Below are 23,256 nucleotides of genomic sequence, written 5' to 3'. Positions count from 1 at the left end.
GAACATTGAGCTATTTGAATTAAACCAGGAAAATACAGTATCGACTTTGGGCGTTCTCGCTATTTGAAATTTGAAGAAAAGTAAGACCCAAGTGAACTGGACTGGAACCTAATAAGAGTTCAAGAGGTGAATTTGAGGATATGAAATTGAGTGAGTAAATTGTGAAATCCCTTGGACACTAAGCTATTTGAGTAAACCAGGCAAGAACAGTATCAACCTTGGGCGTTCTCGTTATTTGCAATTTGAAGAAAAGTAAGACCCAGGTGGACTGGACTGGAACCTAATAAGAGTTCAAGAGGTGAATTTGAGAATATGTGAGCGGAGCAGCGGACGAGGGTACCTGGTTCTGCATTTATAAGTTGATATCAATCGGCGATCTGTAAAAGTTTCGGATAGTGTAATTCTCTTCAGATCCCTTTGAGCTTTATGTAAGCGTTATAACGCACTGCCATCTAGTGGCCTTGGTTAATGATTACACCCCTCGTAAGTCATCTGTCATTGAGGGAAGACTTTCGACAATCGAATGAAATAAATTGGAAACGGAGGTGCGAGTGTAACACGGTGTTAAAAGAATAAGCTATACAGGAAAAGAAAAGTTCAAGATAATTAAGTGACTTTATATTCTGAGTTGCTATCTGTAGGCATTAACCGGAGTGCTGTCATTTAGGTTGAAGTCCTTGGCGCATTGAACTGAAAAGATTTTTAAGAACTAAGCAGGAAGCAAGTAGCTTCACATGGATAACTAATGGCATATGAGTAAAACATCGTGATTGTAAACAAGAAAAAAAATAAACAAACAAAGAAAAAAAGAATATAGGCCTTAAACTCACTTCGATTTTTATCGTGTGAGGAAATCTTGATGGGAGCCTTGTGAGGAGGAGGAGAACTGCGCATCGGCGCGAGTGACGTCATCGCGCTGGGTGCCATCTTAAGTGAATTCTCGGAAAATTTAAAGAAACACGCACTTAATCCATTGCGTGCAACGCTAGTTGTGGAGAACATCGGGAAAGTGTCAAGGAAAATAAACCAATATTTTTTAAGAGAAGACACGGAAATCGATGTATAGTGAGTGAACTTTATCGATTGGAAGGAAAAGGAACACGCACAGAATCCAAAGCGGTCAACGTGTTGACAGTGAAATTTACCGTGAAGAGAAATCTGTATCCTTTAATAAGTTAACGCCAAGAACTGCTTGTTGTGTGTGAATTCAAAGAGATAAGGGATAAGGGAAGCGACATTATCCTATAATAAGTTTGCGCCTAGAACTGTTTGTGTGTGTGAATTCAAAATTTGATAAGAGAAGCGACATTTGTTTTGTTGCGCATCCTAAAACAAACAAAGCAGTAATATATATGTGCGTCCTAGTTTTATCCTGCACAGGATATCGTAGTTGCTCTGACTTCATTGGAAATCCTTGTTTAGGAATATTGGAAATTCTAACTGTAAGAAACGGAGATACTGGGGCAAATAAAGGCGAAATTATTGGAATAAATATAAATGGATGTAAAAGATATGTACAATTTACCACCACCAGAGTTGTTCATGGAGGAGGAAGGTGCAAGTAAAGTAGGGTGGAGTGAATGGAAAGTGTATTTTGAAAATTATATATCCCTTGTTGAAGAAGTGAGAAGACCATTGAGTCCCGAGGAAAAAGCGGAAATATTACTGTTCAGTTTAGGTGCTGGGGGACGTGAAATGTATCATAAAATCGGAAAAGGAATCTACAAAGGAACTGACCGAAACATATTGGAAAACATCATGCATGTACTTGATGAACATTTTAAGCAGGTGGCATCGGGGGAAGTGCAAAGGTATGAGAAGTACATAGGTGTAAAGGTTCACAAAGAAAAAAACTTTATGTGTGAAATGAACCCAAAGTGTGCCATCATAGTAGGAGGAATAAAAATTAAAATCATCGCAGATTCAGGGTCACACTACACGGTTATCAGCGCGAGCATGTGGAATAAGAAATTTGCAAAAATACATGGGTTCGATTTGAAGGTGGCAAATGTATCCCTGAAATCGTTCACGGGGGAAGACATTATATTGATAGGGTACAAAGTGATGGATTTATGTTACAAAGAGAGGAGCACTAGGAGTGCTATATACATTTCAGATAACCAACTCTCCATGCTTGGGTGGAATGATCAGAGGAAATTGAGAATATCTCTTGATCAAAAATGGAATGAACACCAAAATGATCTGGCGCTTTGCAAAAGCATACAATTGACAAAGTGCGAAAAGGAGAACGAAAGAACGCCACCATCTATGAGCCTAGTTGAGTTGAGTTCAAGCAAGTGGTATGAAAGAATAGACAGTGAAGGGAATTTTGGGAAAAATGGAAATTGCGAGAAATCAGGAAAACAAAATGTTAAACAATCCAAAAATGGACAATCAGAAAGAAAATATGAGAGTAACCCTTTCAATTTCCGGGCAGTGCGGCAAAGTGCTGCATTCGCAGGACTCAAGTCAAACACAGGAGATGTGTATGGGGGTTGTATGACTAAGGATAAGGAAGATGGTTTGAGTTTCGAATACTTGAAGACTAGACACAAAGCAAATTATTCTAAATGGTTAAATCGTGGTATGCCGAAGGATAAGAGCAGGGAAGCACAAGATCTCTTCAAATGTCCTCCAAATAAAGTTGCATCAGGGAGGAGGGATGTGCTCGATGAGTACCTAAAGAAACATGAGTCATCCAGTCCAGTAGACCCAACGGAGTTTTTCCAAGGAAGTCATTTGAGGGAACTGGAGGATGGACTGTTCACAGTTGAGGCTAGTACTAATGTAGCAGAACGGCCTGAAGTGAAAAGTGATAGTGGCTGTGATAACGTCCAAAACCAAGGAAATGAAGCAAGAAGTTGGTCAAATCCAAATACAGAAGATGACATTGAAAAGGTGACCGGTCGCATTAAAGGACATAGACGCAATGTAGTGGATACTGAAGTAGCCCACATTTCAATGCTATTCTTACCACGTGACGACCCCCAAGGTGCTCAAGGGGTGCGTGATGTCGTTACAGGAGAAGATGTGTCCCGGAAATCTAAGGTCTCAGCAACATCCACTAATGAATGTCGTTCATCCAAGTGGGAGGTTGGACCGGTCACTGCTTTGACCCTTGCAGAACGTATGAACCTCTTGTTCTACAATGTCACCAGAGATTCCAGTGCTGATAATAACTAGGAGTTATTTAGGCTATTCTGAATGTGACTCTTGAATAAGAATACACTCTTATATGTACATGGCCTTACCATGGTTGGATCGAGTTGTCATTATTGGTCTATAAGATTATACTGTTGTTGTACCTTCTTTGTTTTCTTCTTCCCATAGGAAGGAGATGTGTTACGATGTTAACTTTCCTTCATTTCCCTCGCTCCCCTCCCCTACCGTCCCCTTGCTATTATGTCCCTTTTCTGCTTCCGTCCCCTTCCTGTCCTTCATTTGCATAAATTACGTCAGAGGCTGATCCGGCTTCTGACAGTTGTAGGGACGGTTGACAGTTGGATCTGTCATTTGATTGAGCTGGTGATCGGGCCCTCCACCCGGTGTGTCGTGTAACTTATAATAAAGAGACATCTTTAAGAAGTACCTGGTGTCATCTTTACACGTACCTCCCACACAAATAAAGGAAGGAATAAATTGTTAAATGTCAGCAGTGCTGCTACTTTAACAGACATGGGGCTCTTTAAATATATGGTCCAGCATACTGGTGGGGGACAAATGTTTGAGGACCACTTTCTTGAAAGCCAGCCAATCGACTATCTTCCACGATCAGCACCCAGAAACTTCAAAAAGTCGGACAGATCTCAGTAAGGGAAGTGGATAGTTGCTGACGTTTTTTTTAAACATCAGATCCAAGTGAAAACTAGGACCTACATTTTTGCTGTGTTTGGTCCTCTTGGAAAATAATCAATCAAGAAATGTATATAGCGCGCTACTCACCCGGAGGGTCTCAAGGCGGGGGGGGGGGGGGGGGGGGGGGGGGGAGGAGACACGACTGCCACTGCTCGAACAACCAGGTCTTGAGTTGCTTCCTGAAGGAGAGGTGTTCTTGGGTCTGGCGGAGGTGGATGGGGAGGGAGTTCCATGTCTTGGCTGCCAGGTAGGAGAAGGATCTTCCTCCCATGGTGGTTCTTCGGATGCGTGGAACGGCGGCGAGGGCGTGGCTGGTCGATCGAAGCTGGCGGGTGCGAGTGTAGAAGGTCAGGCGGTTGCTGAGGTACCTGGGGCCCAGGTCGTGGAGAGCCTTTTGTGCGTGGGTGAGGAGTCGGAACGTGATTCTCTTGTTGACGGGGAGCCAGTGCAGGTCTCAGGTGTCTGGAGATGTGGCTGTGACTGGGGATGTCCAGGATGAGTCGTGCGGAGGCGTGCTGGATGCGTTGGGAGTCTCTTCTGTAGTTTGGCTGTGGTTCCGGTGTAGAGGGTGTTTCCGTAGTCCAGTCGGCTGGTGACGAGTGCCTGGATGACAGTTTTCCTGGTTTCGGTGGTGATCCATCGGAAGATCTTACGGAGCATGCGTAGGATGTTGAAGCATGAAGATGAGACGGCGTTTACTTGTCTGGTCATTGAGAGGGAGGAGTCCAGGATGAAGCCCAGGTTGCGTGCGTGGTCCGATGGTTTGGGTGCGCTCCCCAGGGCAGGGGATCCACCAGGAGTTGTCCCAGGCGGAGGAAGATGGTCCCAGGATGAGGACTTCTGTCTTGTCTAAGTTCAGTTTCAGACGGCTGTGCTGCATCCACTCGGCTAAGTCTTTCATCCCTTCGTGGAGGTTAGTTCTGGCGGTGGCTGGGTCGTTGGTGAGGGAGAGGATCAGCTGAGTGTCGTCGGCGTAGGAGAGGATGTTGAGATTGTGTTGGCGTGCGATGGCGGCGAGGGGGCTCATGTAGATGTTGAAGAGGGTGGAGGTTGGGAGGATGAAAATACATCTTATGAACATACATATATGGGATTGTTTCCCAGTCTTCTTCCCCACACGTGGCCTTCAAGCGTTCAGGTATACTGCTTTTGTTTATGTATATAGGGTTGTACACTTTGAGTTTATGCACTTTTGGTATGGACCCAGTATAGTCCAGAGTTGTGTGCACTTTAAATCAAACTGTTGAAGGAGGAAAGATTGGTCAACACTACAAGTTCTAAAGGGTGCCTACTAACACCAACTTGCAATTTAGTTTATCGTATGATTTTGTAATGCGGTCTTCCAAAGTATGACCTGACTGTCGTATTTAACAGCTCCAAATGGCAATGTTGGTTACCCAACTGAGAGGGCAATAGGATTCGTGACATAGATACTACCCTGTAACCACAGACCATGAATGGCCTACAAGAAAAGGCTGCATGTCTGTTCTTAAGCTTTGTTGCACTTTAGTGCCACTAGGAGGAAACGCCACAACATCTATGTCAGTCAGTATTTATAGTGAATCAAGAGCAGGGCAAACAAGCTCTGGCAAAGCCAATAGATATGAAAATACAAGACACATCTTGGCATTCCCAAGGTTTGTTTTTTTGTGGTGGCTGTTGTATACCGAAAGTGAAATGACTTAAAATGAACGAAGAGGTAACCGTATGTGTAATGAAAACATACACTGATATATATATGCTCCATGTTCAAAAAAGTTTTTAAGCTGATATGGCACACTGACAAATATTCCTACATTATTTTTAATAACTTGGGTATTACTGCAACATGGTGTTATCCATAAAAGGTACTGTCTTCTTTATAAATACTCTAAACATCAAGTTTGAAAAGTGGTTAGTACAATTAGATTATTAACAAGCTTGTAAACCAGGTGCGATTTTTTTTGTCACAGCCAGTGTTGTAACCTAAAAGCAGTTAAGACTGCCCATGATATTTTAATTAAGCAAGATTACGAAAGAGTTTAACAGACTGACGCAAGGGCCCCACTCCACCTCGTTCAAGAATTACAAAGAGTGACCACTCCTTTGGTTTTTATTGCAATTAATAATCAGGGTGAAGCCAATCACAAAACGTAATTTATTGTTTAATGGGACTATTTAGGTGGGACAGTAAAAGAAGCATCCTTGCTGGGATTTTATTTTTTGTGGTAAGTACTAAAATTTGACATGCATTCATTTTAGTGAATTCCTGGATTCAAGGAGGATCATATTTTGGGAAACGTGTCAAGTAACAGGGTGATTTTAATCTGAAGAATGATGGTTCTCTGCTGGGCTTAGATTAGTTATGCTGGAGGGAGAAAACCTCACGATTCTCGTAGAAACAAAGGTTCCATTTGGCCATACATTAATTGTAGATAATGCTCCAGAAATCAAACTCTTATCTTCATTCATGCCGGAAAAGATAGGTATGCGGAGCTAAACACATCCAACACAGGTTGGGCGCGTTTTATTACATGTTTCCAGTTAGCATAATGTTTTCTGAATTGCTATTAATGAAAATATACAACCTCACCAAAAATGCTGAATATGAATATATATATACACACACACTATACTTACATGTTGGAGGCCGATTAAGCGCCTTTGCAACGTCAACCATGTTGACTATCACCGTTTTTATTCCATTTCCTTTGCCCTCGACCTAAAAGAAAAAGTAAGTGGTAAAGTTTGCATAATTCTATTATAGAGTTACTCTGTACTTTATAAAACTATTAACCTACCTTAGCAATCAGACGGGGCATCTTGTAGCGATAAAACTGATCGGAAACGCTGCGGTTGACGTTGACAGACATTTTGGTTTATTAGTAACTTTTTCAGCAAGATGAAAAGATCTTTGATTGCAACTTTTTGGTATCTTCTGTCTGGAGAAGAGTGGATGACATAAACAATTGCAAGAGTGCTCGGTCTCTGACATGAAAATGTTTTCGCCACAGAGGCAGATATTTTCCTGCTTGTGTGCTATGTTCCCCCAATACAGGTACCAATGGCTGCGCAACAGCTCTACAAGGGAAAGAGAAGTGTGTATATTACAAATTGCAAATTACTACAACTTTAAACAATCTTTGGCAAAGTCAAGAAGTCTGGTTTGCATTTTTATAAGCTATTCTTTTCGGGTTAAGAGAACTACTATGAAGTAGCTAGTTGTGATGATCCTGTGCAGTTAATTCAATGTAAAATATCTCCCCATAAGTGCAGCATAAGCACTCTACTGGAAGTATAATTATACAACAGCATCCAATAACTTGAGGTGACTTGCCCTTGGATCACAGTTTCTCACCCCAAATGCTGTTCGAGTGACTAAATTAGAGTACTTTTCAGACTCCCAGTGTAAAGACTGCTTTATCTGCTATTTAAAAGGACCCATATAAGATGAAACTGGATCAGTAACTAACATACATAGTTAAAATTATTTATTTATTAATTACATTTGTATGGCGCTCAGCTACCCAACAAGGGTTTCCCAGCGCCTTTGACATTAAGCTGGACAAAGGAAAATGCTGAGTTGTATTTTTAGCACAGTTGTTTTTGGAACAGCCAGGTTTTTACGTATTTCCGGAAACTAGCGTAGCTTTCCTCTTTCCGGATATGTGGAGGGAGTGAGTTCCATAGAATTGGTCCTCTGACTGAGAAAGATCTCCCGCCAGTTCTTTGTAATTTAAATCTGGGGACGGCGAAGTTCGATGCTGTTTGGGAGCGAAGGTTTCTTGTTGGCAGGTAGGGGAAGGCTAAAGCTTGCAGATAGGTGGGAGCCGTTTTGGTTTTGAACATGTAGCTCAGGGTTTTGAAGCGGCTCCGATGTTCAATCCTGAGCCAATGTAAGTTGTTCAGGTGTTTTGATACTCTTTCAGACTTTGGAATCCTACACAAGAGTCTTGTGGCAGAGTTTTGGATCATTTGGAGTCAAGTTCGAGCTAAGGTAGAGGATGTTTCCGTAATCAATACGCGATGTTACTAGTGCGTTGACTACGGTTTTTTGCGTGACAGGGGGAAGCATCCCCATGATTTTCTTTAGCCATTTTATTATGGTGAAGCAGAGTCCTGCGACTGTTTGCCTGCTGTTTCATAGACAGAGTATTGTCTATGCGGACCCCTAGGTTTCTTACCTGTGTAGCTGGAGAGGGAAAATTACCCAGCTCAGGCGGCCAGTGGGAGGGATTCCAGAGTTCCTTGTTTCTTCCCAGTAAGAGGACCTCAGTTTTATCCCCATTTATTTAAACTGGTTAGTAGTCATCCAGTTGAAAATTAGTGGACTACACAGTGCTCTAGCTAAATGATACCACCAAAGGGTATTGTGTAGTCATCTTCACAATCTGTAATTTACGTCTCTGGTTGGCTGAACGTCCTTAAATAAAATGGATTACAATACATAATTCTTGGAAGCTTTCTTCAGAATAAGTCATTTAAATCAATCTTAATCATGTCACTTTTCAACAGACAACTCCTTGTATTATTTTTAAGTGACTGGTGTGGGTGCAATAGTGGAGGATTAGAGGATGGAGGAAGGGGTGTGGGGGTGAAGGTTTCACGGTCCTCTTCTAAAAGCAGTGCACAATACAGTCGTAACCATACAGCTACAAACTTCAAATATACCAAACAAGCGTTTATACTTTACTCTAGGCCAAAGCTTTGATCCGCTCACATTATGGTTTTAAAAATTAAGCCACTCGATTTAAAAAAAAGAAAAAAAGATCATATCATGATACAGGCCACTTTAAGGCTAATGGTTCCTCAACTAGGAGGATGAATCAAATCGGAATATTCATTTTTTATTAGTCCTTGTTTAAACAGAGGCACGCAATACACGAAAAATACTCAACTGCGAATTCTGCAATTACCTAGAGTGAAATAATTCTACAAATGTACTTTTAAGTTAATTAGTTTTTGTTTGTAAAATCCTTATTTTTGTCTAAATTGCTGCATGCCAGCTTTATTACTTAAGGACATTAAATCTTATTTTTGTTCACTGGACCAAACATAAGCGTTACTTGTTCGTATGCATTATAAAACAATTGTTGACCATTCCAAGTCCTAAAGACGGACATGCAACTTAGCAATAAAACAAGTCTTAGTGCTTCCTGCTTTGGAAAAGCACTTGGCTGATCCCATTGAAATGAATCCCCAAAGCCCTTTAACAACGCCCCTCCTGCCATCCAAATAAATCAGCAGAAAGAGTAGTGCTTGAATTCAGGCTCATATTGAACATTAAACATTGTGCATCATACTGCTTGCTCACTTACTATACATACTCATACACAATTCCACTTGTGCAGGACCTTCTGACAAACTTATTTTGGGATCTGGGGAACCAGGTTTGAGCCCCAATGTTCGCTCCGGGTAAATCACTAAAATCTCCTAACCATGTTTAAAATAAAAATAATGACCTTGTTCAATGTAAACCGGTGGTGCTCATGTAAAGTGCACTAATGCCTTTGGGCAGTGCTACCACAGTCCAAAATTCACTACTGTCTCTTGTTTCAACCGAAAAATGGATGAGGCCTTTTACACATGGTCTGCCGCAGAAGGTTCTCCTTTTTTCAAATGTGCAAAATCTGGTATCAAGATTTTTCAAATGTGCAAAATCTGGTATTAAGATTTTTCAGAAGGCTTGTGATTTAAGTGAACAGCTGCCACTGCCGGCGCCCTCCTCTGAAAAGAGCTTCAGTGCAGTGTACCATCTGCCTTTATGTGACATATCAATATCGAACAAGCATTGGCATAGCCAATAGGTCTTGTTTTTGGGACCTTATAAGTGTTTAGCCATGCAACAGTTGATGATGTTGCAACAAGGATATTGTGCTGCATAACTAAATACTTATGAGGTCCCAAAAGCGAGCCCTATTGGCTATGCCAATGCTGGTTATATATTGACGAGGGCTTATTTGCTCCACGAAAATAAAGATTTACAACAAAAAAAATTTGCAAAAAACATGCATTGAAAATGCCAAAACTATGGAAGACAGTCCCACAACTTTTGGATTGCCAGTGGTTGTTTTTTGTAGTTGTTTGATAACCGTGGCGTATCCTGGAGAAAAGTAATTGACCATGTACTAATGGCAGTAGCGGCCACTACCGGACCCCTGTGGAGAGGCAGGGAGGGGACGAGGTGAAAAAATAAACACCCACTTACCTGGAACGTCGTCATCTTCTTTCTTCCTGCAGTTCCGGTAAGCAGCAGGAAGCACCCGGGCTCCCCTGGGCCACCGCGACGCTGCAATGCAGCGTTCTGATTGGTCTGAACGTCCAATCTACGGCACTCAGACGGTGACTGGGAAGCTTTGCATGTCCCTCACCAGGCTGTGTAATGCAGCCTGGTTGGGAAAATGCATAATGCGCATGACTGTTTGACTGGCCCAAGTCGGCCGGCCAAGCAGTCATGCGCACTTAGGGAGTGTAAACCTCTCCTCCCCCTGCTGTGGCAAGCCCTGCCCCAGGAGCCACTGACTGCAATAGGAAAACGAAGATTATAACGCTTATTATTATCATTTTATTTTTCCTATTGTTCAGTAGGGCGGCGCTCCTTCCATCTTCGCAGAGGAGCTGCCACGGACTGATGGTTTCTGGCGCAGTTTCTTGAATTCTTGAACACACCTAGGTATGTCAACCTGATGAGTTATTCTGATAAAAGTCATCATTTTCAGAAGGTCTATGTTGCTTGCTAGTGGATTTCTTGTGCAGAATTGCAAATTTTGTAATCTCGCGAGTGCGAGATGGTTGCTGCCCACCGCACCTACATGTTCGCAATTGCGAGTAGGTCAAGGAAAGTTGACTGGATCCGTGTCATTTTTACTATAACCACTGGCCTTGTATACGAGTTTCATAAGGCAACTTCATCTTATGTGGATGTTTCAAAGCTCTCGCCTGAACACTGCCCTTGCCAGAGGTAGGTTTATAAACAACTGTAGGCAATAAACATGTTACTCAGCGCCAAGATACCCTTGTGGGTGAACGTGCGCAACAAATACACGTATTGATATGTTATATTACGTTATCTGATGCTTGTCCTTTCATCCTGCCGATTGGCATAAAAGTAGTAGAACTACAGTGGGTGATAGTTAAAAATCGGCCATCAGCGCCTAGAGACCCATGGAGTGGGTAAGTGGGCTATGAATATTTTCCAGTGTTCCATAGCATGGGGGTAGGGTACCCCTGAGCATTCATGTGGCTCTAGAGGAGGGGGGGGGAGAGAGAGAAAGGGTCCCACATGTGTGGCTTCTCTCAATTCTGTCCCAGGGAGTAACGGGGGTGCCGATGTGCTCTGTGGTGCAGTGTATATTGTAATTGCGTTTTTATAGTTTCTTTTATTACCCGCGTTGAGGCGCTAAGGTGCTTGTGCCAGCAGAGAACACTAGTGCGTAGGAGCGCTGGTGGTCCCCGCAAGACCTCACCTGCAGCACGTTCTGCACTTCAACACAGCGCGTAGATTTCTAGGCGCTGGGTGTGCAGACGCCATTTTACCTTTTAACTTCTTCTCAGACATGGTTAACTGTTGAAGGTAAAGAGTGCCTTTTGCCAGTTTGTCGTGGATTGCCAATTTTAACCCATCAACAGTCAGACGATCTGATTAGCATATGAAAGGCTTTCTCTCCCCTCTCACCCACTGGACTGTTTAATTGGTTTGCTCACAAGAAAAACAAGTGCACTCGCGCCCCGCGAGGAGGTGGTGGTGGTGGTGGTGGTGGTGGTGGTGGTGGTGGAGGAGGTGGTGGTGGTGGTGGTGGGGGGGGCCTGCGCCTGTTTCCCTTGCAGGAAGAAGCAGGAACCATCTGTTAATTACAAACAGATGGTTTCAAAGCTCACTCCCGCAAGGGAATCGCCAAACGTGCACGTGTTGCCAATGAAATGCATGCACATTTTTGGGCCAAAAACGGAATAGATTACTAAAGGTTTCCTCCTATGCAGGGCATACGCGCTGCGTAGACGAGACCTAAAAAGGTGTGTAAATGGCGACCTCCTATAACACCACTGTATGGTTCGAATCGGTCAAGACGGCATACTCTGCAGTCAAACAATGCAGCCTTGTGCCACTTGAGGTACTCACAGGTCTCTCCGTAAGAACGGTTTATTGCAACACCAGATGTTAGTACGAGCCAGTCTCGTCTCAGCGCTAAACAGACAACTTTGCGCGTCTGCAATTTTGCCCTGATGAAGGGACTTGGGGTCCCGAAATACGTTGGGCACACAACCTTTGAATGTTTTCTAGTTTATGGAGTGTAATGAGAGTATATATATATATATATATATATATATATATATATATATATATATATATATATATATATATATATATATATATATATATATATATATATAGTTTGTACGATTGCATTTGACCACTGCACATTGAAAAAATATTCCCTATTAAAAAAATATGTGAATCAAAGGAACAAGTGATTAATTATTTAATAATTGTTACTTGAGCTATTGTCACGTTGCCAATATACTTCTTTTATAGTTGTGCACGCCTTGTTCAAGTTGCCTGTTGGGACTTGGCCTTCCGTTTCCCCCATATCAATATCTTGGACACAGCCCAATAGAAAAATTTGGGAGGACGTAGTCACGGTTGTGATATTTACAAACAATTGCCGTTAGAGCACCAATAATTGTTAAGAGTATGTTATGGTAATTCACAGCATTTTAAAGCAAGTCTATTACATCAAATAACTGCCCCAACTTGTGTCTGTTAAAGCTAGGTGGGTTGCAAGGGTTTGAATTCTGCCAGAAGTTTGTGAGCACAGAGAACTTTCAGCAATTAACTTTTTTAGGTCTGTATGAGACTGCTTTAGCTGTCAAACAACCACACTGGAAATACATGCTTACTTCACCCACTGGCTATTTTCCAATGTGAGGTTTGGCAGTTTCCTCATCACATGTGCACATCCACCTAAAAAGAAGTGCCCTTACTTTCCTAGTTGAAATTCAGGCTGTTCAAAGAACAGGAAACAAGTCAAGGACATTCAATTGTGGAACTATGTGACAATGATATCAACCAAAAATAGCACTGATGTTTTGAGGTAACAGGCACACTAAGACTATGTGTTACTGTAACAAAGATGTGCAAAAACATCACATGGAGCAGTTTCTCCACTTAGACGTGGGGATATGTGACTACCAATGGTTTTCAGTCGCACAAAGCACTGCAATGCCAGATAACTTTCGAAAATATTCTATTAAAAAAAAAAAAAGTGGCTTGAGGGCCATCATAGGGCCAAAACAAGAATTGCCAAGAAAGGAATACAGCAAATACAAACGTTTCCAAAGATTGTGTCCAATTATGTTACAAGGGGTACCATTAACATCAGTGAAAGCAATTAACCGCACTATAAAGAGTGTTGAGAACAGAAAAGCAACTACAGAGCTTGTGAGGCTTCTGTGATGTGGATTAGGGAAAGGGGGGCATAGTAGCTGTGCTGCTGTACAATATGGCTAAAAATATATTAACACCCATGGCGCTCACTTTTTGCAAGACCTATTGGCTCTACCAATGAGTATTTTATGGAAGGAGAGTGAAGCAACAGCGGGGCGGGATGATGGGGAGTACAAGGTAAGCAACAAAAAAACGACAGGGCAAGCAATAACATTGAGTTCGCTGGGGAGAGTGCCTGCAAACATATGCATTGCTGCAAAAGGAGAAAAGGACACTAGGCAAGGAAGAAATACTTGGGCCATGCTAAAGAGAAGCAAGGATACGAGCAATGGAAGTAGAATAAAAAGATATGAAGCAGTCTTTGCTACACCTCTCCGTTATGTTCAGATAAATATGATTGAACCAATCAACATCGCAGAGTACGCTGATCTCGCTCAGACAGCGACAACAGCAAAACCCTTCCTGGGGGGCCTTCGCTGCTAAAGAGGATCATGCAACTGGCATGATTAAAGCAAAAATATACTTTCTAGTCCAGCGCCTGAAAAAAGGGTACAACAGACATAACTGACATTCCAAGAGTTGCCGGATACCACTACGACCGACCCTAAATCACATTCAACCGACAGAGGATTCCCGCGATGTTGCTGAAGCAAAGGACAAGGTCCAAATATTCAGATCTGGACGGAAAGCGGGTGGTCCTTGGTTCAAGACTCAAATGTTATTTGACTCCCAGATTAGCTAGAACCCCCTTTTATCTGCAATATTCTTTTACTTGTAATACGAAAGGGGCAAACAATCCTACAAAACAGGCAAAAGTTCTAGTCTAAGAAAGAAAGCAAAAAGCTGGCACGGTGTTTGAACAGCCAAAATGCGCCAATATTAGTGATAAAGATTCATACACGAGTCCCCCTTTAACCTGAGATGCTGTTAGGGTTTTGGGTGTCAAAGGCCGTTTCCAGTGGGCAACATAATAAAAACTGGATCAGATTAATATTAACCAAGATGGTCGTGCATTTATTTATCTTTCTGCTCAAAGTGATGCAGTCTCTTTCGTAATACGATGTATGAGAGAAAACAATGTCATTGGCCTCACTGTGGCCTTGATCCTCTAGGAAGTAACTTTCTCCAGAGAAGCAGCCTATTCCTGCAAGAAAAGGGATCTCTACCTATCAAACACTTGGCTACTTCTTAACATTAACTAGTATGTTTTTTTTTTCAAACACTTGGTAGTTTGCACTGTGTTTCTTTTAGAGCGCAACATGCATCGCCATGGTATTTGTTTTGCACGGACGAGCTTAAAGCTGCCAGAACACTAAAGTTGCAGAATCAACGACACTGAATCAAGCCAACAGTTATGGCAGGCTGCAGCACAGCCCGAGGAGAACCACAACGAACAAAAACTCATGAACGGGGTATATACAAAAAAAAAAAAAAAATCGCCTTCCAAACTGCTTAAGTGGCCCATAATACAGGTTAACGACCGTAGGATCGACACAAGTCCACTTTTTGCTAGTAATATCGGACTACACTCAAACAAAATTGACCACCTTGAACTGATGCAACCATGACGAAATTCATACTTTCCAGAGCAACTACAAGTAGTAACATTTCCCAAGACTGCAAAAACTGTTCACCAAGGAGCATCTGGTGGCATTTACGATTAGGTGCAAAGCCAATTCAATCGATTAACACCAGCGGACACCAAAAGGACGGGGTCCTGTTTATGTCCAATCGAGAAATGTTGCTGTAGGATTCCGTCTGTTATGCAGGGTTTCTTTTTTAAACCAGAAACAAGTTCACGTGACGAGTTCGACAGATGATTGCATTAGGTGTGTTTTTCAACAAATGTGTTATTGGGGAGAATTAACCGATATGCGAAATAATTCCCGTTACACTGGTTGCGCGGCTAAGCAGTGGTACCCGATATTCTTTGCCTCAAAGGTACACCCATGACAGGGACACCCAGTGCAGCACATCCACAAAAGCCCCGTGTTCAGAACTGTTCAGCACACCTAAAACAGGATGCAATGCAACTGTCACCACTGACACGTAGGCTCTTGAGTTACTGTGCTTATACGATCGTTCATTGTAAATGTGTAATATTTTCCTGTACATTCCTCACCCTTGTTTGCCGTTTGATATTGTGTTCTTTCCTTCTATGCTTTACCCTACCTCTCCTAGTCTCCTGTTCATTTTTGTAACGTTCTATTTGTAACATTTATATCATGTAACGTAATTGGTTCTATTGTACAGCGTAATTGGTTCTATTGTACCGAGTAAAGTCCGAGCTATATAAAAATGCATTAAATAAATAAACCCAAGTGCCTGATATCTGTACAAAACCCATCAAAGGAACTGAAACACTGCAGACGAGCAGCAACACTATTAGCTACCACTGAAAGGACGGTCATCTTGGATTCCAGATGTATACAAGTCCCACTCGCTACTCTTTATAAAGGCACTGAACTTGGCATAAGTACGTTTCCAGCCAGCTTCAAGGACTTCTAATTAACTAAACAATAAAGCTAAAAAAAAAGTCCAACACTAACTAACCAAGAGGAGATCACGGACGAGTCGTTTCTCTGTTAAGACCACAGCACGTTGCACTCGGGCGTATATGACGTGCCTCGGTGATGAAACATCATCCGAACACCACCCACATGTCATCACAGTTTCGGCTGGAATGCCGTTTCTACTTAAAAAATGCAGGGAACGAGTTTGCGTTGACGGTTCTCATACAGCTCTTCGATACCACGCCGAACTTTTGATGTCCTAGCCCACTGGGACCCCTGGCAGCCTCGAACCCGCTCCCTCCTTACCGCCGCATGAACGCGGAGCTCCACTTTCCCCCCTCCCAGAGCTCCCCCAGGTTGCACGCGCTCCCAATCACCAGTGAGTCATCGCTGCAGCAATTAAAAGAAATTCTTCAACACGCATGCGCACCACGGTTATACACAACCCGGCCCACCCGAGATCAATCGGATTCGCCGTAGTCCCCCTAAACACACGGTTTACCACGTCGGTGACGAGGCGTTGGTTACAATCCACTGTGCGGTGACCATCCAGAGCCCAGACATCAAACACCATGTCCTTGTTATGCCTCTTCCGACCAGTATGGAGTTTCTCGTGTGCTTAACACGGAAATTGTAACCGGAAAGTGGGAGGAGAGGGTCGCTTATGGTCGAAGCACGGAGAAGTGCGTCATAGCGTACACACCCCGTCACGAGGAACGCGCGCGGCCGCCATATTGCGCAGCCGCCATTTCCCCCAAAAGGACGCGTCACTGGCGTCCTAAGAGCGGTGTAGCTGCCGTGCAGCTGTGAGTGCCGCAGGAGAGTCCGGAGGGAAAATGGCGCCCGCGTCCTGGCATCCCCATAACAGCTGCCCATTGCCCCGTGCTTCGGCCCATCTGGCGCGCCAAATCAGCACTCACCGTTTTCGTCAAATAAAGACATAAACACAACACTGCTCGCCCTGGAGTGTGATGAACTGAAGGGTTGTGTCGTGTGGCGTTTTAAAAAAGACTTGGTTAGGAGCGGCACACCACCGTGCCGTATGGATGTTCAAGCCTTCTAATCCAGCACGTGTTGATAATCCTTCGGTGGATGAGATGCCCTCGAGCCAGGGAATCTGGAAAGAGGGGAAAACAAGTTAATTAATTAAAGGTCAATACAAAAACGACAACATAGCTATTCGTGCAAATCGCCGTGAGAGACACATCTGAGCTCCATATTTACTGGTTAGTACTGATTAAAACATTATGGTCGAAATTAAGACGTCTTCTGATTCGTCAAAAAGGCGCGAGCAGCCGCTTAATCGCACTCACCTCAAGAATGTTCTCGCTCGATAGCTCGGCGATGCCAGACGAGCAGCCAGGTCAGGCACAGCCCACCCGCTTCCGAGAGGCGACTCCGCCTGCATGCGCCTATTGGGGGAGGACAGACAGCTACGGCTTTGCTATTGGCCGTTGAAGAAGCCCGTCAGAATACAACCAGCAGCGCCCAATAATCGACAACCTACTCCCCAGCTGAAAGTGCAGGTCCCGTGGTTTAGTTGTGTGGAGTGGGCGGAGTCGGTGTCAATCGCCGCCATCGCTCTATGCTCTTCCAGAACAGACCGAATACACAGGGGCACGCCTCTGCAAGACCCACCCCCAAAACCATGGACGTCCCTGCGTAATGTAGAATAATAACAGGGTTGTAGTGAGAGAGGACTACTTGCGTAACACAAAGGGTTACGTATTGTGTACAAACTCCTATAGGTGTGGGAAAAGCACCTATTTAGATTTATGTGGGTTTCTAAAAAACGTACCCCCAGCAATTTTCTCTTTTTTCTCTTTCAATTCTGTACTGTCAAGCACAGTAATGGCATCGCGCACAGCACGTGTTTTTCTTCGTACCCTTGTTACAATCGGTGCTGGGTTTGGAAAAGATGTACTACAGGAACCCATAAATTAGAGGTCTAGGTATGACAGTGGGAAGGGGATGGCGTCACTGGGCTCGGAGTCATAAAAAGCGCAGTCTGACAGTCAATTTAGGCTAACATTTTTTTTTTAAAGCTAACTATGCAACAAGTAAATTGGAAACAGTGACAGACGTGAAAGCAGATCCTTTCTGGCTTACTAAATTAGTCACAAAGAGCCCGCATTTTTAATTATTTTAGTATTGAGGCCCATGCTGCCGACATCTTTTTGTGTCCAGCAATTTAAAATAATGGTACTTGCTGAGATCAGTGATTTGTCTACTCAAAGTTTTGATTCACAGTATCATATAGGTGTAATGTGCTTACTGCAAAGCACATCGAGCAATATGCAGATCACATAATTGTATCTTCTTTAGATAGGTAGGTGGGTTACTACATTTGTTCAATAGCTGCTAGTTCCCCATGTATGGACCAGAGTACTCTTGAGTGCTTGGCAATGCAGATTCCCCTGACATAAGCTTTAAAAGCCTCCCAGAGTAGGGAATGTTGCGATACGGTACCAGTATTAAGAGCAAAGTATTCCACAATTGAGCCTCGAACCTCCGTCCGAAAAACGTCATCCAGTATTGCGTTTGTGGGCAAACGCCTGGTCGCACAGGGTGGTTCAATGTTGGGGAAGTGTAGGGTAAGAGTACCGGAGAGTGGAGGAGGAGGAGGTTCGCGCGCGACCAAGATGGCCGCGTGAGCACAGGGCTCCCGAGACCCTCGTAGCCTCCCACATCTATCCTGTCGTTTATCCTGTTCTTCCTTGACATATCTGTGAAGATGAACCACGGGTGAGGCGAGATTTGTGGTGCTCTGAAGACTGCGGCCTACGCCTCCGTGATGCCTGGCTGTTGAGTTGGCACAGTGCCCGAGCTGCAGTTGAACAACATGGGCCTGAGGTGGTGGGGTCGACCGATCTGGTTGACTTTCACTTTCGATTTGGCCTTTCCCTGAGGGAGATTCGACAGCAAGCGGCCCCTTAGTGCCGAGGTCGGCTATTCTCTGCAACATCCGAGTGTACCTCCTCACCTCTTTGAGACTCTTGTTTTGATACCTGGTATGTGCCCTCCTGAGTGACGGTGGGCCACGGCCCTAGGTCCTGGAACCACCATCTTCCTACCTAGTCTGTCTGCCTCACGTCGGTCTGTACTTCGTAATGGCGGGGAAACCAGAGGGTGAAAAGCAGAAGCTCAAGACAACCAGGCGGGGTGGCTATACCCAGACTAACAATATGGACCGTTATGCCCAAACTAAGGGATCTCCTAGTGGACCGGGCAGATCGCTGGAGGACACTAGAAATGTTCCGACTTCGGTAACCGACCCTACAAGACATTATGGCCGCCAAAGATGGGATCGAGTCCTCCCTTGGGCAACAAATGGAGACCCTCGCCCATAAACTCGACACTGTGGCGATCGATGTTAATCTGATCCGTACGGCCCTGACAAAAACTAACAAGAAAGTCAAGTCGTTGGACATTAAGGCCTCCAGTTTGACGAGCGATGTTGCTGACCTGCAGACGGAGGTCCGCAATCTGAGGGCCTCCAATGCTCTCTTTGTTCGTCGTCTGGAGGATTTTGAAGGGAAGGCTCGGCGGAACAACGTTCGCATTATCAGTGTCCCGGAGCAGGCGGAAGACTCTGCAGCTGACCTCTTCGTCGAAAACTTGGTTGTTAACCATCTTGCACCCAAGGGACTAGGTAATTTTTTCATGGTCGAGCGGGCCCATAGAGTCCCGGGTGGTAAGCCAAAGGTGGGTGCCCCACTGCGGCCTATGATCACAAGGATTTTCAACTTTCGTGACAGAGACGCTATCCTGCAGGCTTCGCGGGTGAGTGGACCTACTAAGTTCGAGAACACTACTATCAACTTCTACCCGGACTTTACCCAATCTGTTCAAAGGCAGAGACTTGGTTTCCTGGGGGTAAAGAGGAGACTGCGTGATATGGGCCTAAAGTACGCTATGCTTTTTCCGGCCAAGTTGAGAATCGAACACGCTGAGTGCACTTATTTTTTCGATCGGCCTGATGCAGTGGCCGACTGGCTTGACACTCTACCGAACCATCCTGCACCAGAGGAACAATCTGGAGGGGCAGAAGGCGGACCGATGGAACAGGAATAGACACCTTTGCCTGGTTTCTGGGGTCCCCCAGTTGGCCTCGAAATGTGGTTCGCTACTATTGTAAAATTAATGGTTGTGACATCCGGGGGGGTTGCAGGGCTATTGGTGGGTCTCTTTCCTCCTCTGACTTACTTTTTTATAGCTTAGTTGATGTGGGGGCGACATGCACACTGCAAGTTGGGGTGGCTTTTTAGTCTTGTGCAGGGTGGGGGGGTTTGTAACGGGATGTTGGTGGGGGGAGTGGGGGGTTCTTGTTGGGGTGTGTGTTTTTTTTCTTGCAAGGCAATGTATTGTCAGACTTTCTGACCGAAGTGCTGGATTCTCGTTGGGGTTGGAACTTTCACTTTCGGATGGGGGTAGGGGGCTGAAATTGATGAGTTGGAATGTGAATGGGGGATAGGATTAAACGCGGGGTAGTGCTGCAATTGTTGAAACGCCTTTCCCCAGATGTAGTCCTTCTTCAGGAGACTCACTTGATTGGTAATACTTGTCATGCCATGAATAGGAAGGGGTATTGTCTGGTCGCCCATGCCGGGTTTTCCTCAGGCTCAAGGGGGGTTGGTATTCTGATTAAGACTTCTCTCCCATTGGAGATCGTTGCAACGGTCCTAGATGACAGGGGGTGCTATGTCGCTCTAACGGGTAGGTGGGAGGGTCGAACTCTTTCCCTGGTTTCCGTTTATGTCCCCCCTGGCCTACAGTCAACTACTTTCGCAGACTTGGGACGGGTGGTCCTCGCTCTCCCCGAGGGGTCATTGCTATTGGGTGGTGATTTTAACGCTGTTGCTTCCGGTATGGTGGATCAGCACCCACCTAGAGATCTTAAGGGGCGCAGAACTGGCTTCATGATTTCGCTGATACTCTGAGCTTGGTAGATTGTTGGAGGTTGTTGCATCCTGTTCAGCGGCAGTATACCTTTCACTCGGGCGCACATGGTAGCCTTTCTAGAATTGATTATCTTTTGGTCCCGGCTGCACAGGCGCTTTCTGTTACTGAGGTCAAGCATCTCGCTCGGGGGATCTCTGATCACTCTCCACTATGGCTCTGTATGGGGTCCAGTCCTGGGACGGAGGGTCGGGCAGCCCCGATCAACCCATGGTACCTTCGGAACCCTAAAACTCGTGCGGATCTGGTGAAATCTCTCGACCACTATTTTCTTGAGAATGAGGGTTCGGTTTAGTCGGCGGTGTCCCTTTGGGAGGCTTTCAAAACTGTTCTTAGGGGCCAGGCCCTGTCGTTAATCGCAGGTGTTAAGAAACGGAGAGATGAGGAGGTGGTTAAGATTGAGGCGGAGATAGCAGATCTTGAGCTTAGCCTGGAGCGGAAAGTTACGTGTGCTAGGACGCATGTTTTGCGGCTCAAGCAGTTGGAGTATAGGGCGCTGGTTACTGACGCAGCTAAGGCAATGAGTAGAGAACAGCAGGGACGGCTTTATGACGTAGGAGATAAAGCTGGCAAATTGATAGCGTGGCTGGATAAGAAGGATAGGGTTAGTCGTGTGGTGCCCGTGATCGAGACGGCGAGTGGTTGTCGAGTTACTGACCCTGAAGAGATTGTTCAGTGTTTCACAGATCACTTTCAGTCAGTATATGCCTCTGTGTCGGATAGGCCGGAGGAAGATTCACATCTATTGTTGCGTGATATTGCTTTACCGCGTCTTTCTGATTTGGATAGGGAACATATGGATGCTCCAATAACTGCAGACGAGGTGGCTATTGCGATTCGCTCCTTGCATTCGGGAAAGACTATTGGTCCTAACTCAAAAACACATGTGCGGAGGGTCAATGGGGGAAATAATTTTACGACCTGTCAACTCATGCCCCTTGGAACAACATGAAAAACAAAAAGAGAAAACCAGGTCGAAGGTAGTGTCTTGTCCTGAATAGTGAACGGCAATCACACGGGCACATATGTGTAAAGGAATAAAGAGTCTTACTGGGCTATACAAGTCCCATCAGACCACCCTCATGGCGGCGTTTCATCATATGGGGATAAGTAGTCGCTCCAGGCGTCGCCTGAACCATCTCATGGCGGTGCATAAGTGGAGAGCGGCAAATATAGCCACAGTAATGCTCAAAAAAATATAATGATAGGAAAGATTATAGAAGGTAGTGCAGTGCTATTGAAAATGTGCTAACTAAAAATGGCTACCTAGACTGAAGACATTACTACCAGTGATCAGTCTAGGTGTCAAGATTAAAAACACGCCTTGTAGTGGGTGAGTAAGACTACATTTAGGCGAAGTGCAAGTGGTCAACTAGTTTCAGCTAACAGGAGTATTGCTCCAGCTTTCGTCAGGACCTAGAAAAATTATATATAATAAGCTACTGCAACACAGGTAAGGGGGTGCATACACATGTGAAAGAGGATCAACTGTAACAATAACATGTAGTATACTCAAGGAAGTCATGGCTCCCCCTCACAACTTGGAACCCCAGTGTCCACTGTTCACAGGAAAAAAATCTTCTTCCTGTCAAAAGACAACAAAGAAAAAATTGTATTCATTCGCACACATGAATCCATATAACGCCACACACACCACCAAGACAGAGGACACATACAGAAACAATTTGCGTTCTGCACAACATATAAGCATATTAGCTTCGTCACTAAGAGGCATTTCCTCAAAGTGAAACTCACCCAGCTTTGTGTGGGTGAAGACCTCACCTCGCCCGGCAACTGCTCGGGAAATGGAGGCCCCGCTCTGGTGTGTAAAAGAAAAAGACACATTTAGCGCACATGACTTATGTGTCCAGCCGAATCGCTCTACACACACTAGCCCAGTACAAGTGTGAAAGACTCATATCCATCCCGTCAAAATAGCTCCCTACTTCGCTCTCCCAATGTAAGTTCATGGTAGAGTAATGCTCTATGACGGAAATTTAAGATGTTATCAATGCCTCCCAAGTTCTTAAACAGTGTTCAAGTCTGGATATCTGTAATGCATGGTTGCCCTGAAAGGGAAAACTGAAATCAGAGTTGTGCCATCAGCCACCATAGATTAACCAGTGGCCAATGCTAGATATGACTCAGGGTACTCTGTTGTATACTGATAGAAGAACAAAGTCAAAGGACTCTGATTACATGGTATTGCAAGCGCCAGTTAGGATTGCTGCAAAAGGATCCTGAGAAACCAATATGCCAACGCTACTATCAATGGTATCTAACACCCCTCGCTCTCGGTACTGTTCATCCAGGGGAGAAAGCGCACGCTGCAACATAGTAAAAGTTAGTTCTATGAGCTTACCTATCCGTCGGTACCTTGCGTCTAAATCCGAGCGGAAGGGGAGGCAGCGGCGAGTCCACCCGAGTCACTTTTAAATAAATGCTGAATCCCTCGTCAACCAGTAGGGGCGTGGAACGTGGCCACGTGGTGAAAACACGAATCTC

General features: G+C 44.6%; 1 protein-coding gene across 2 annotated transcripts in view; it reads right to left on the bottom strand.

Moving 5' to 3' along the window:
- Positions 1–17,440, bottom strand: part of EIF5 (eukaryotic translation initiation factor 5) — a 65,686-nt gene extending 48,246 nt beyond the window's left edge. The window contains exons 1-4 of one of the 2 annotated variants that reach the window (XM_086937852.1): positions 17,106–17,440; positions 16,713–16,909; positions 6,636–6,915; positions 6,475–6,556 (exon numbers count right to left, since the gene is read on the bottom strand). In XM_086937852.1, the coding sequence (XP_086793978.1) occupies positions 6,475–6,556; positions 6,636–6,707 (154 nt within the window). In that variant the 5' untranslated portion in view covers positions 6,708–6,915; positions 16,713–16,909; positions 17,106–17,440. Of the gene's footprint in view, positions 1–6,474; positions 6,557–6,635; positions 6,916–16,294; positions 16,620–16,712; positions 16,910–17,105 lie in introns of those variants that run through there. The other variant, XM_086937853.1, reaches the window with a different exon arrangement.
- Between the last annotated feature and the right edge of the window lie 5,816 nt (positions 17,441–23,256).

The sequence above is a fragment of the Lissotriton vulgaris genome, chromosome 9 (assembly GCF_964263255.1).
Source record: "Lissotriton vulgaris chromosome 9, aLisVul1.2, whole genome shotgun sequence".
Taxonomy (NCBI): Eukaryota; Metazoa; Chordata; class Amphibia; order Caudata; family Salamandridae; genus Lissotriton; species Lissotriton vulgaris.
Note: the sequence above shows the minus strand (reverse complement) of the source record. Positions and strands in the feature narration are given on the sequence as shown.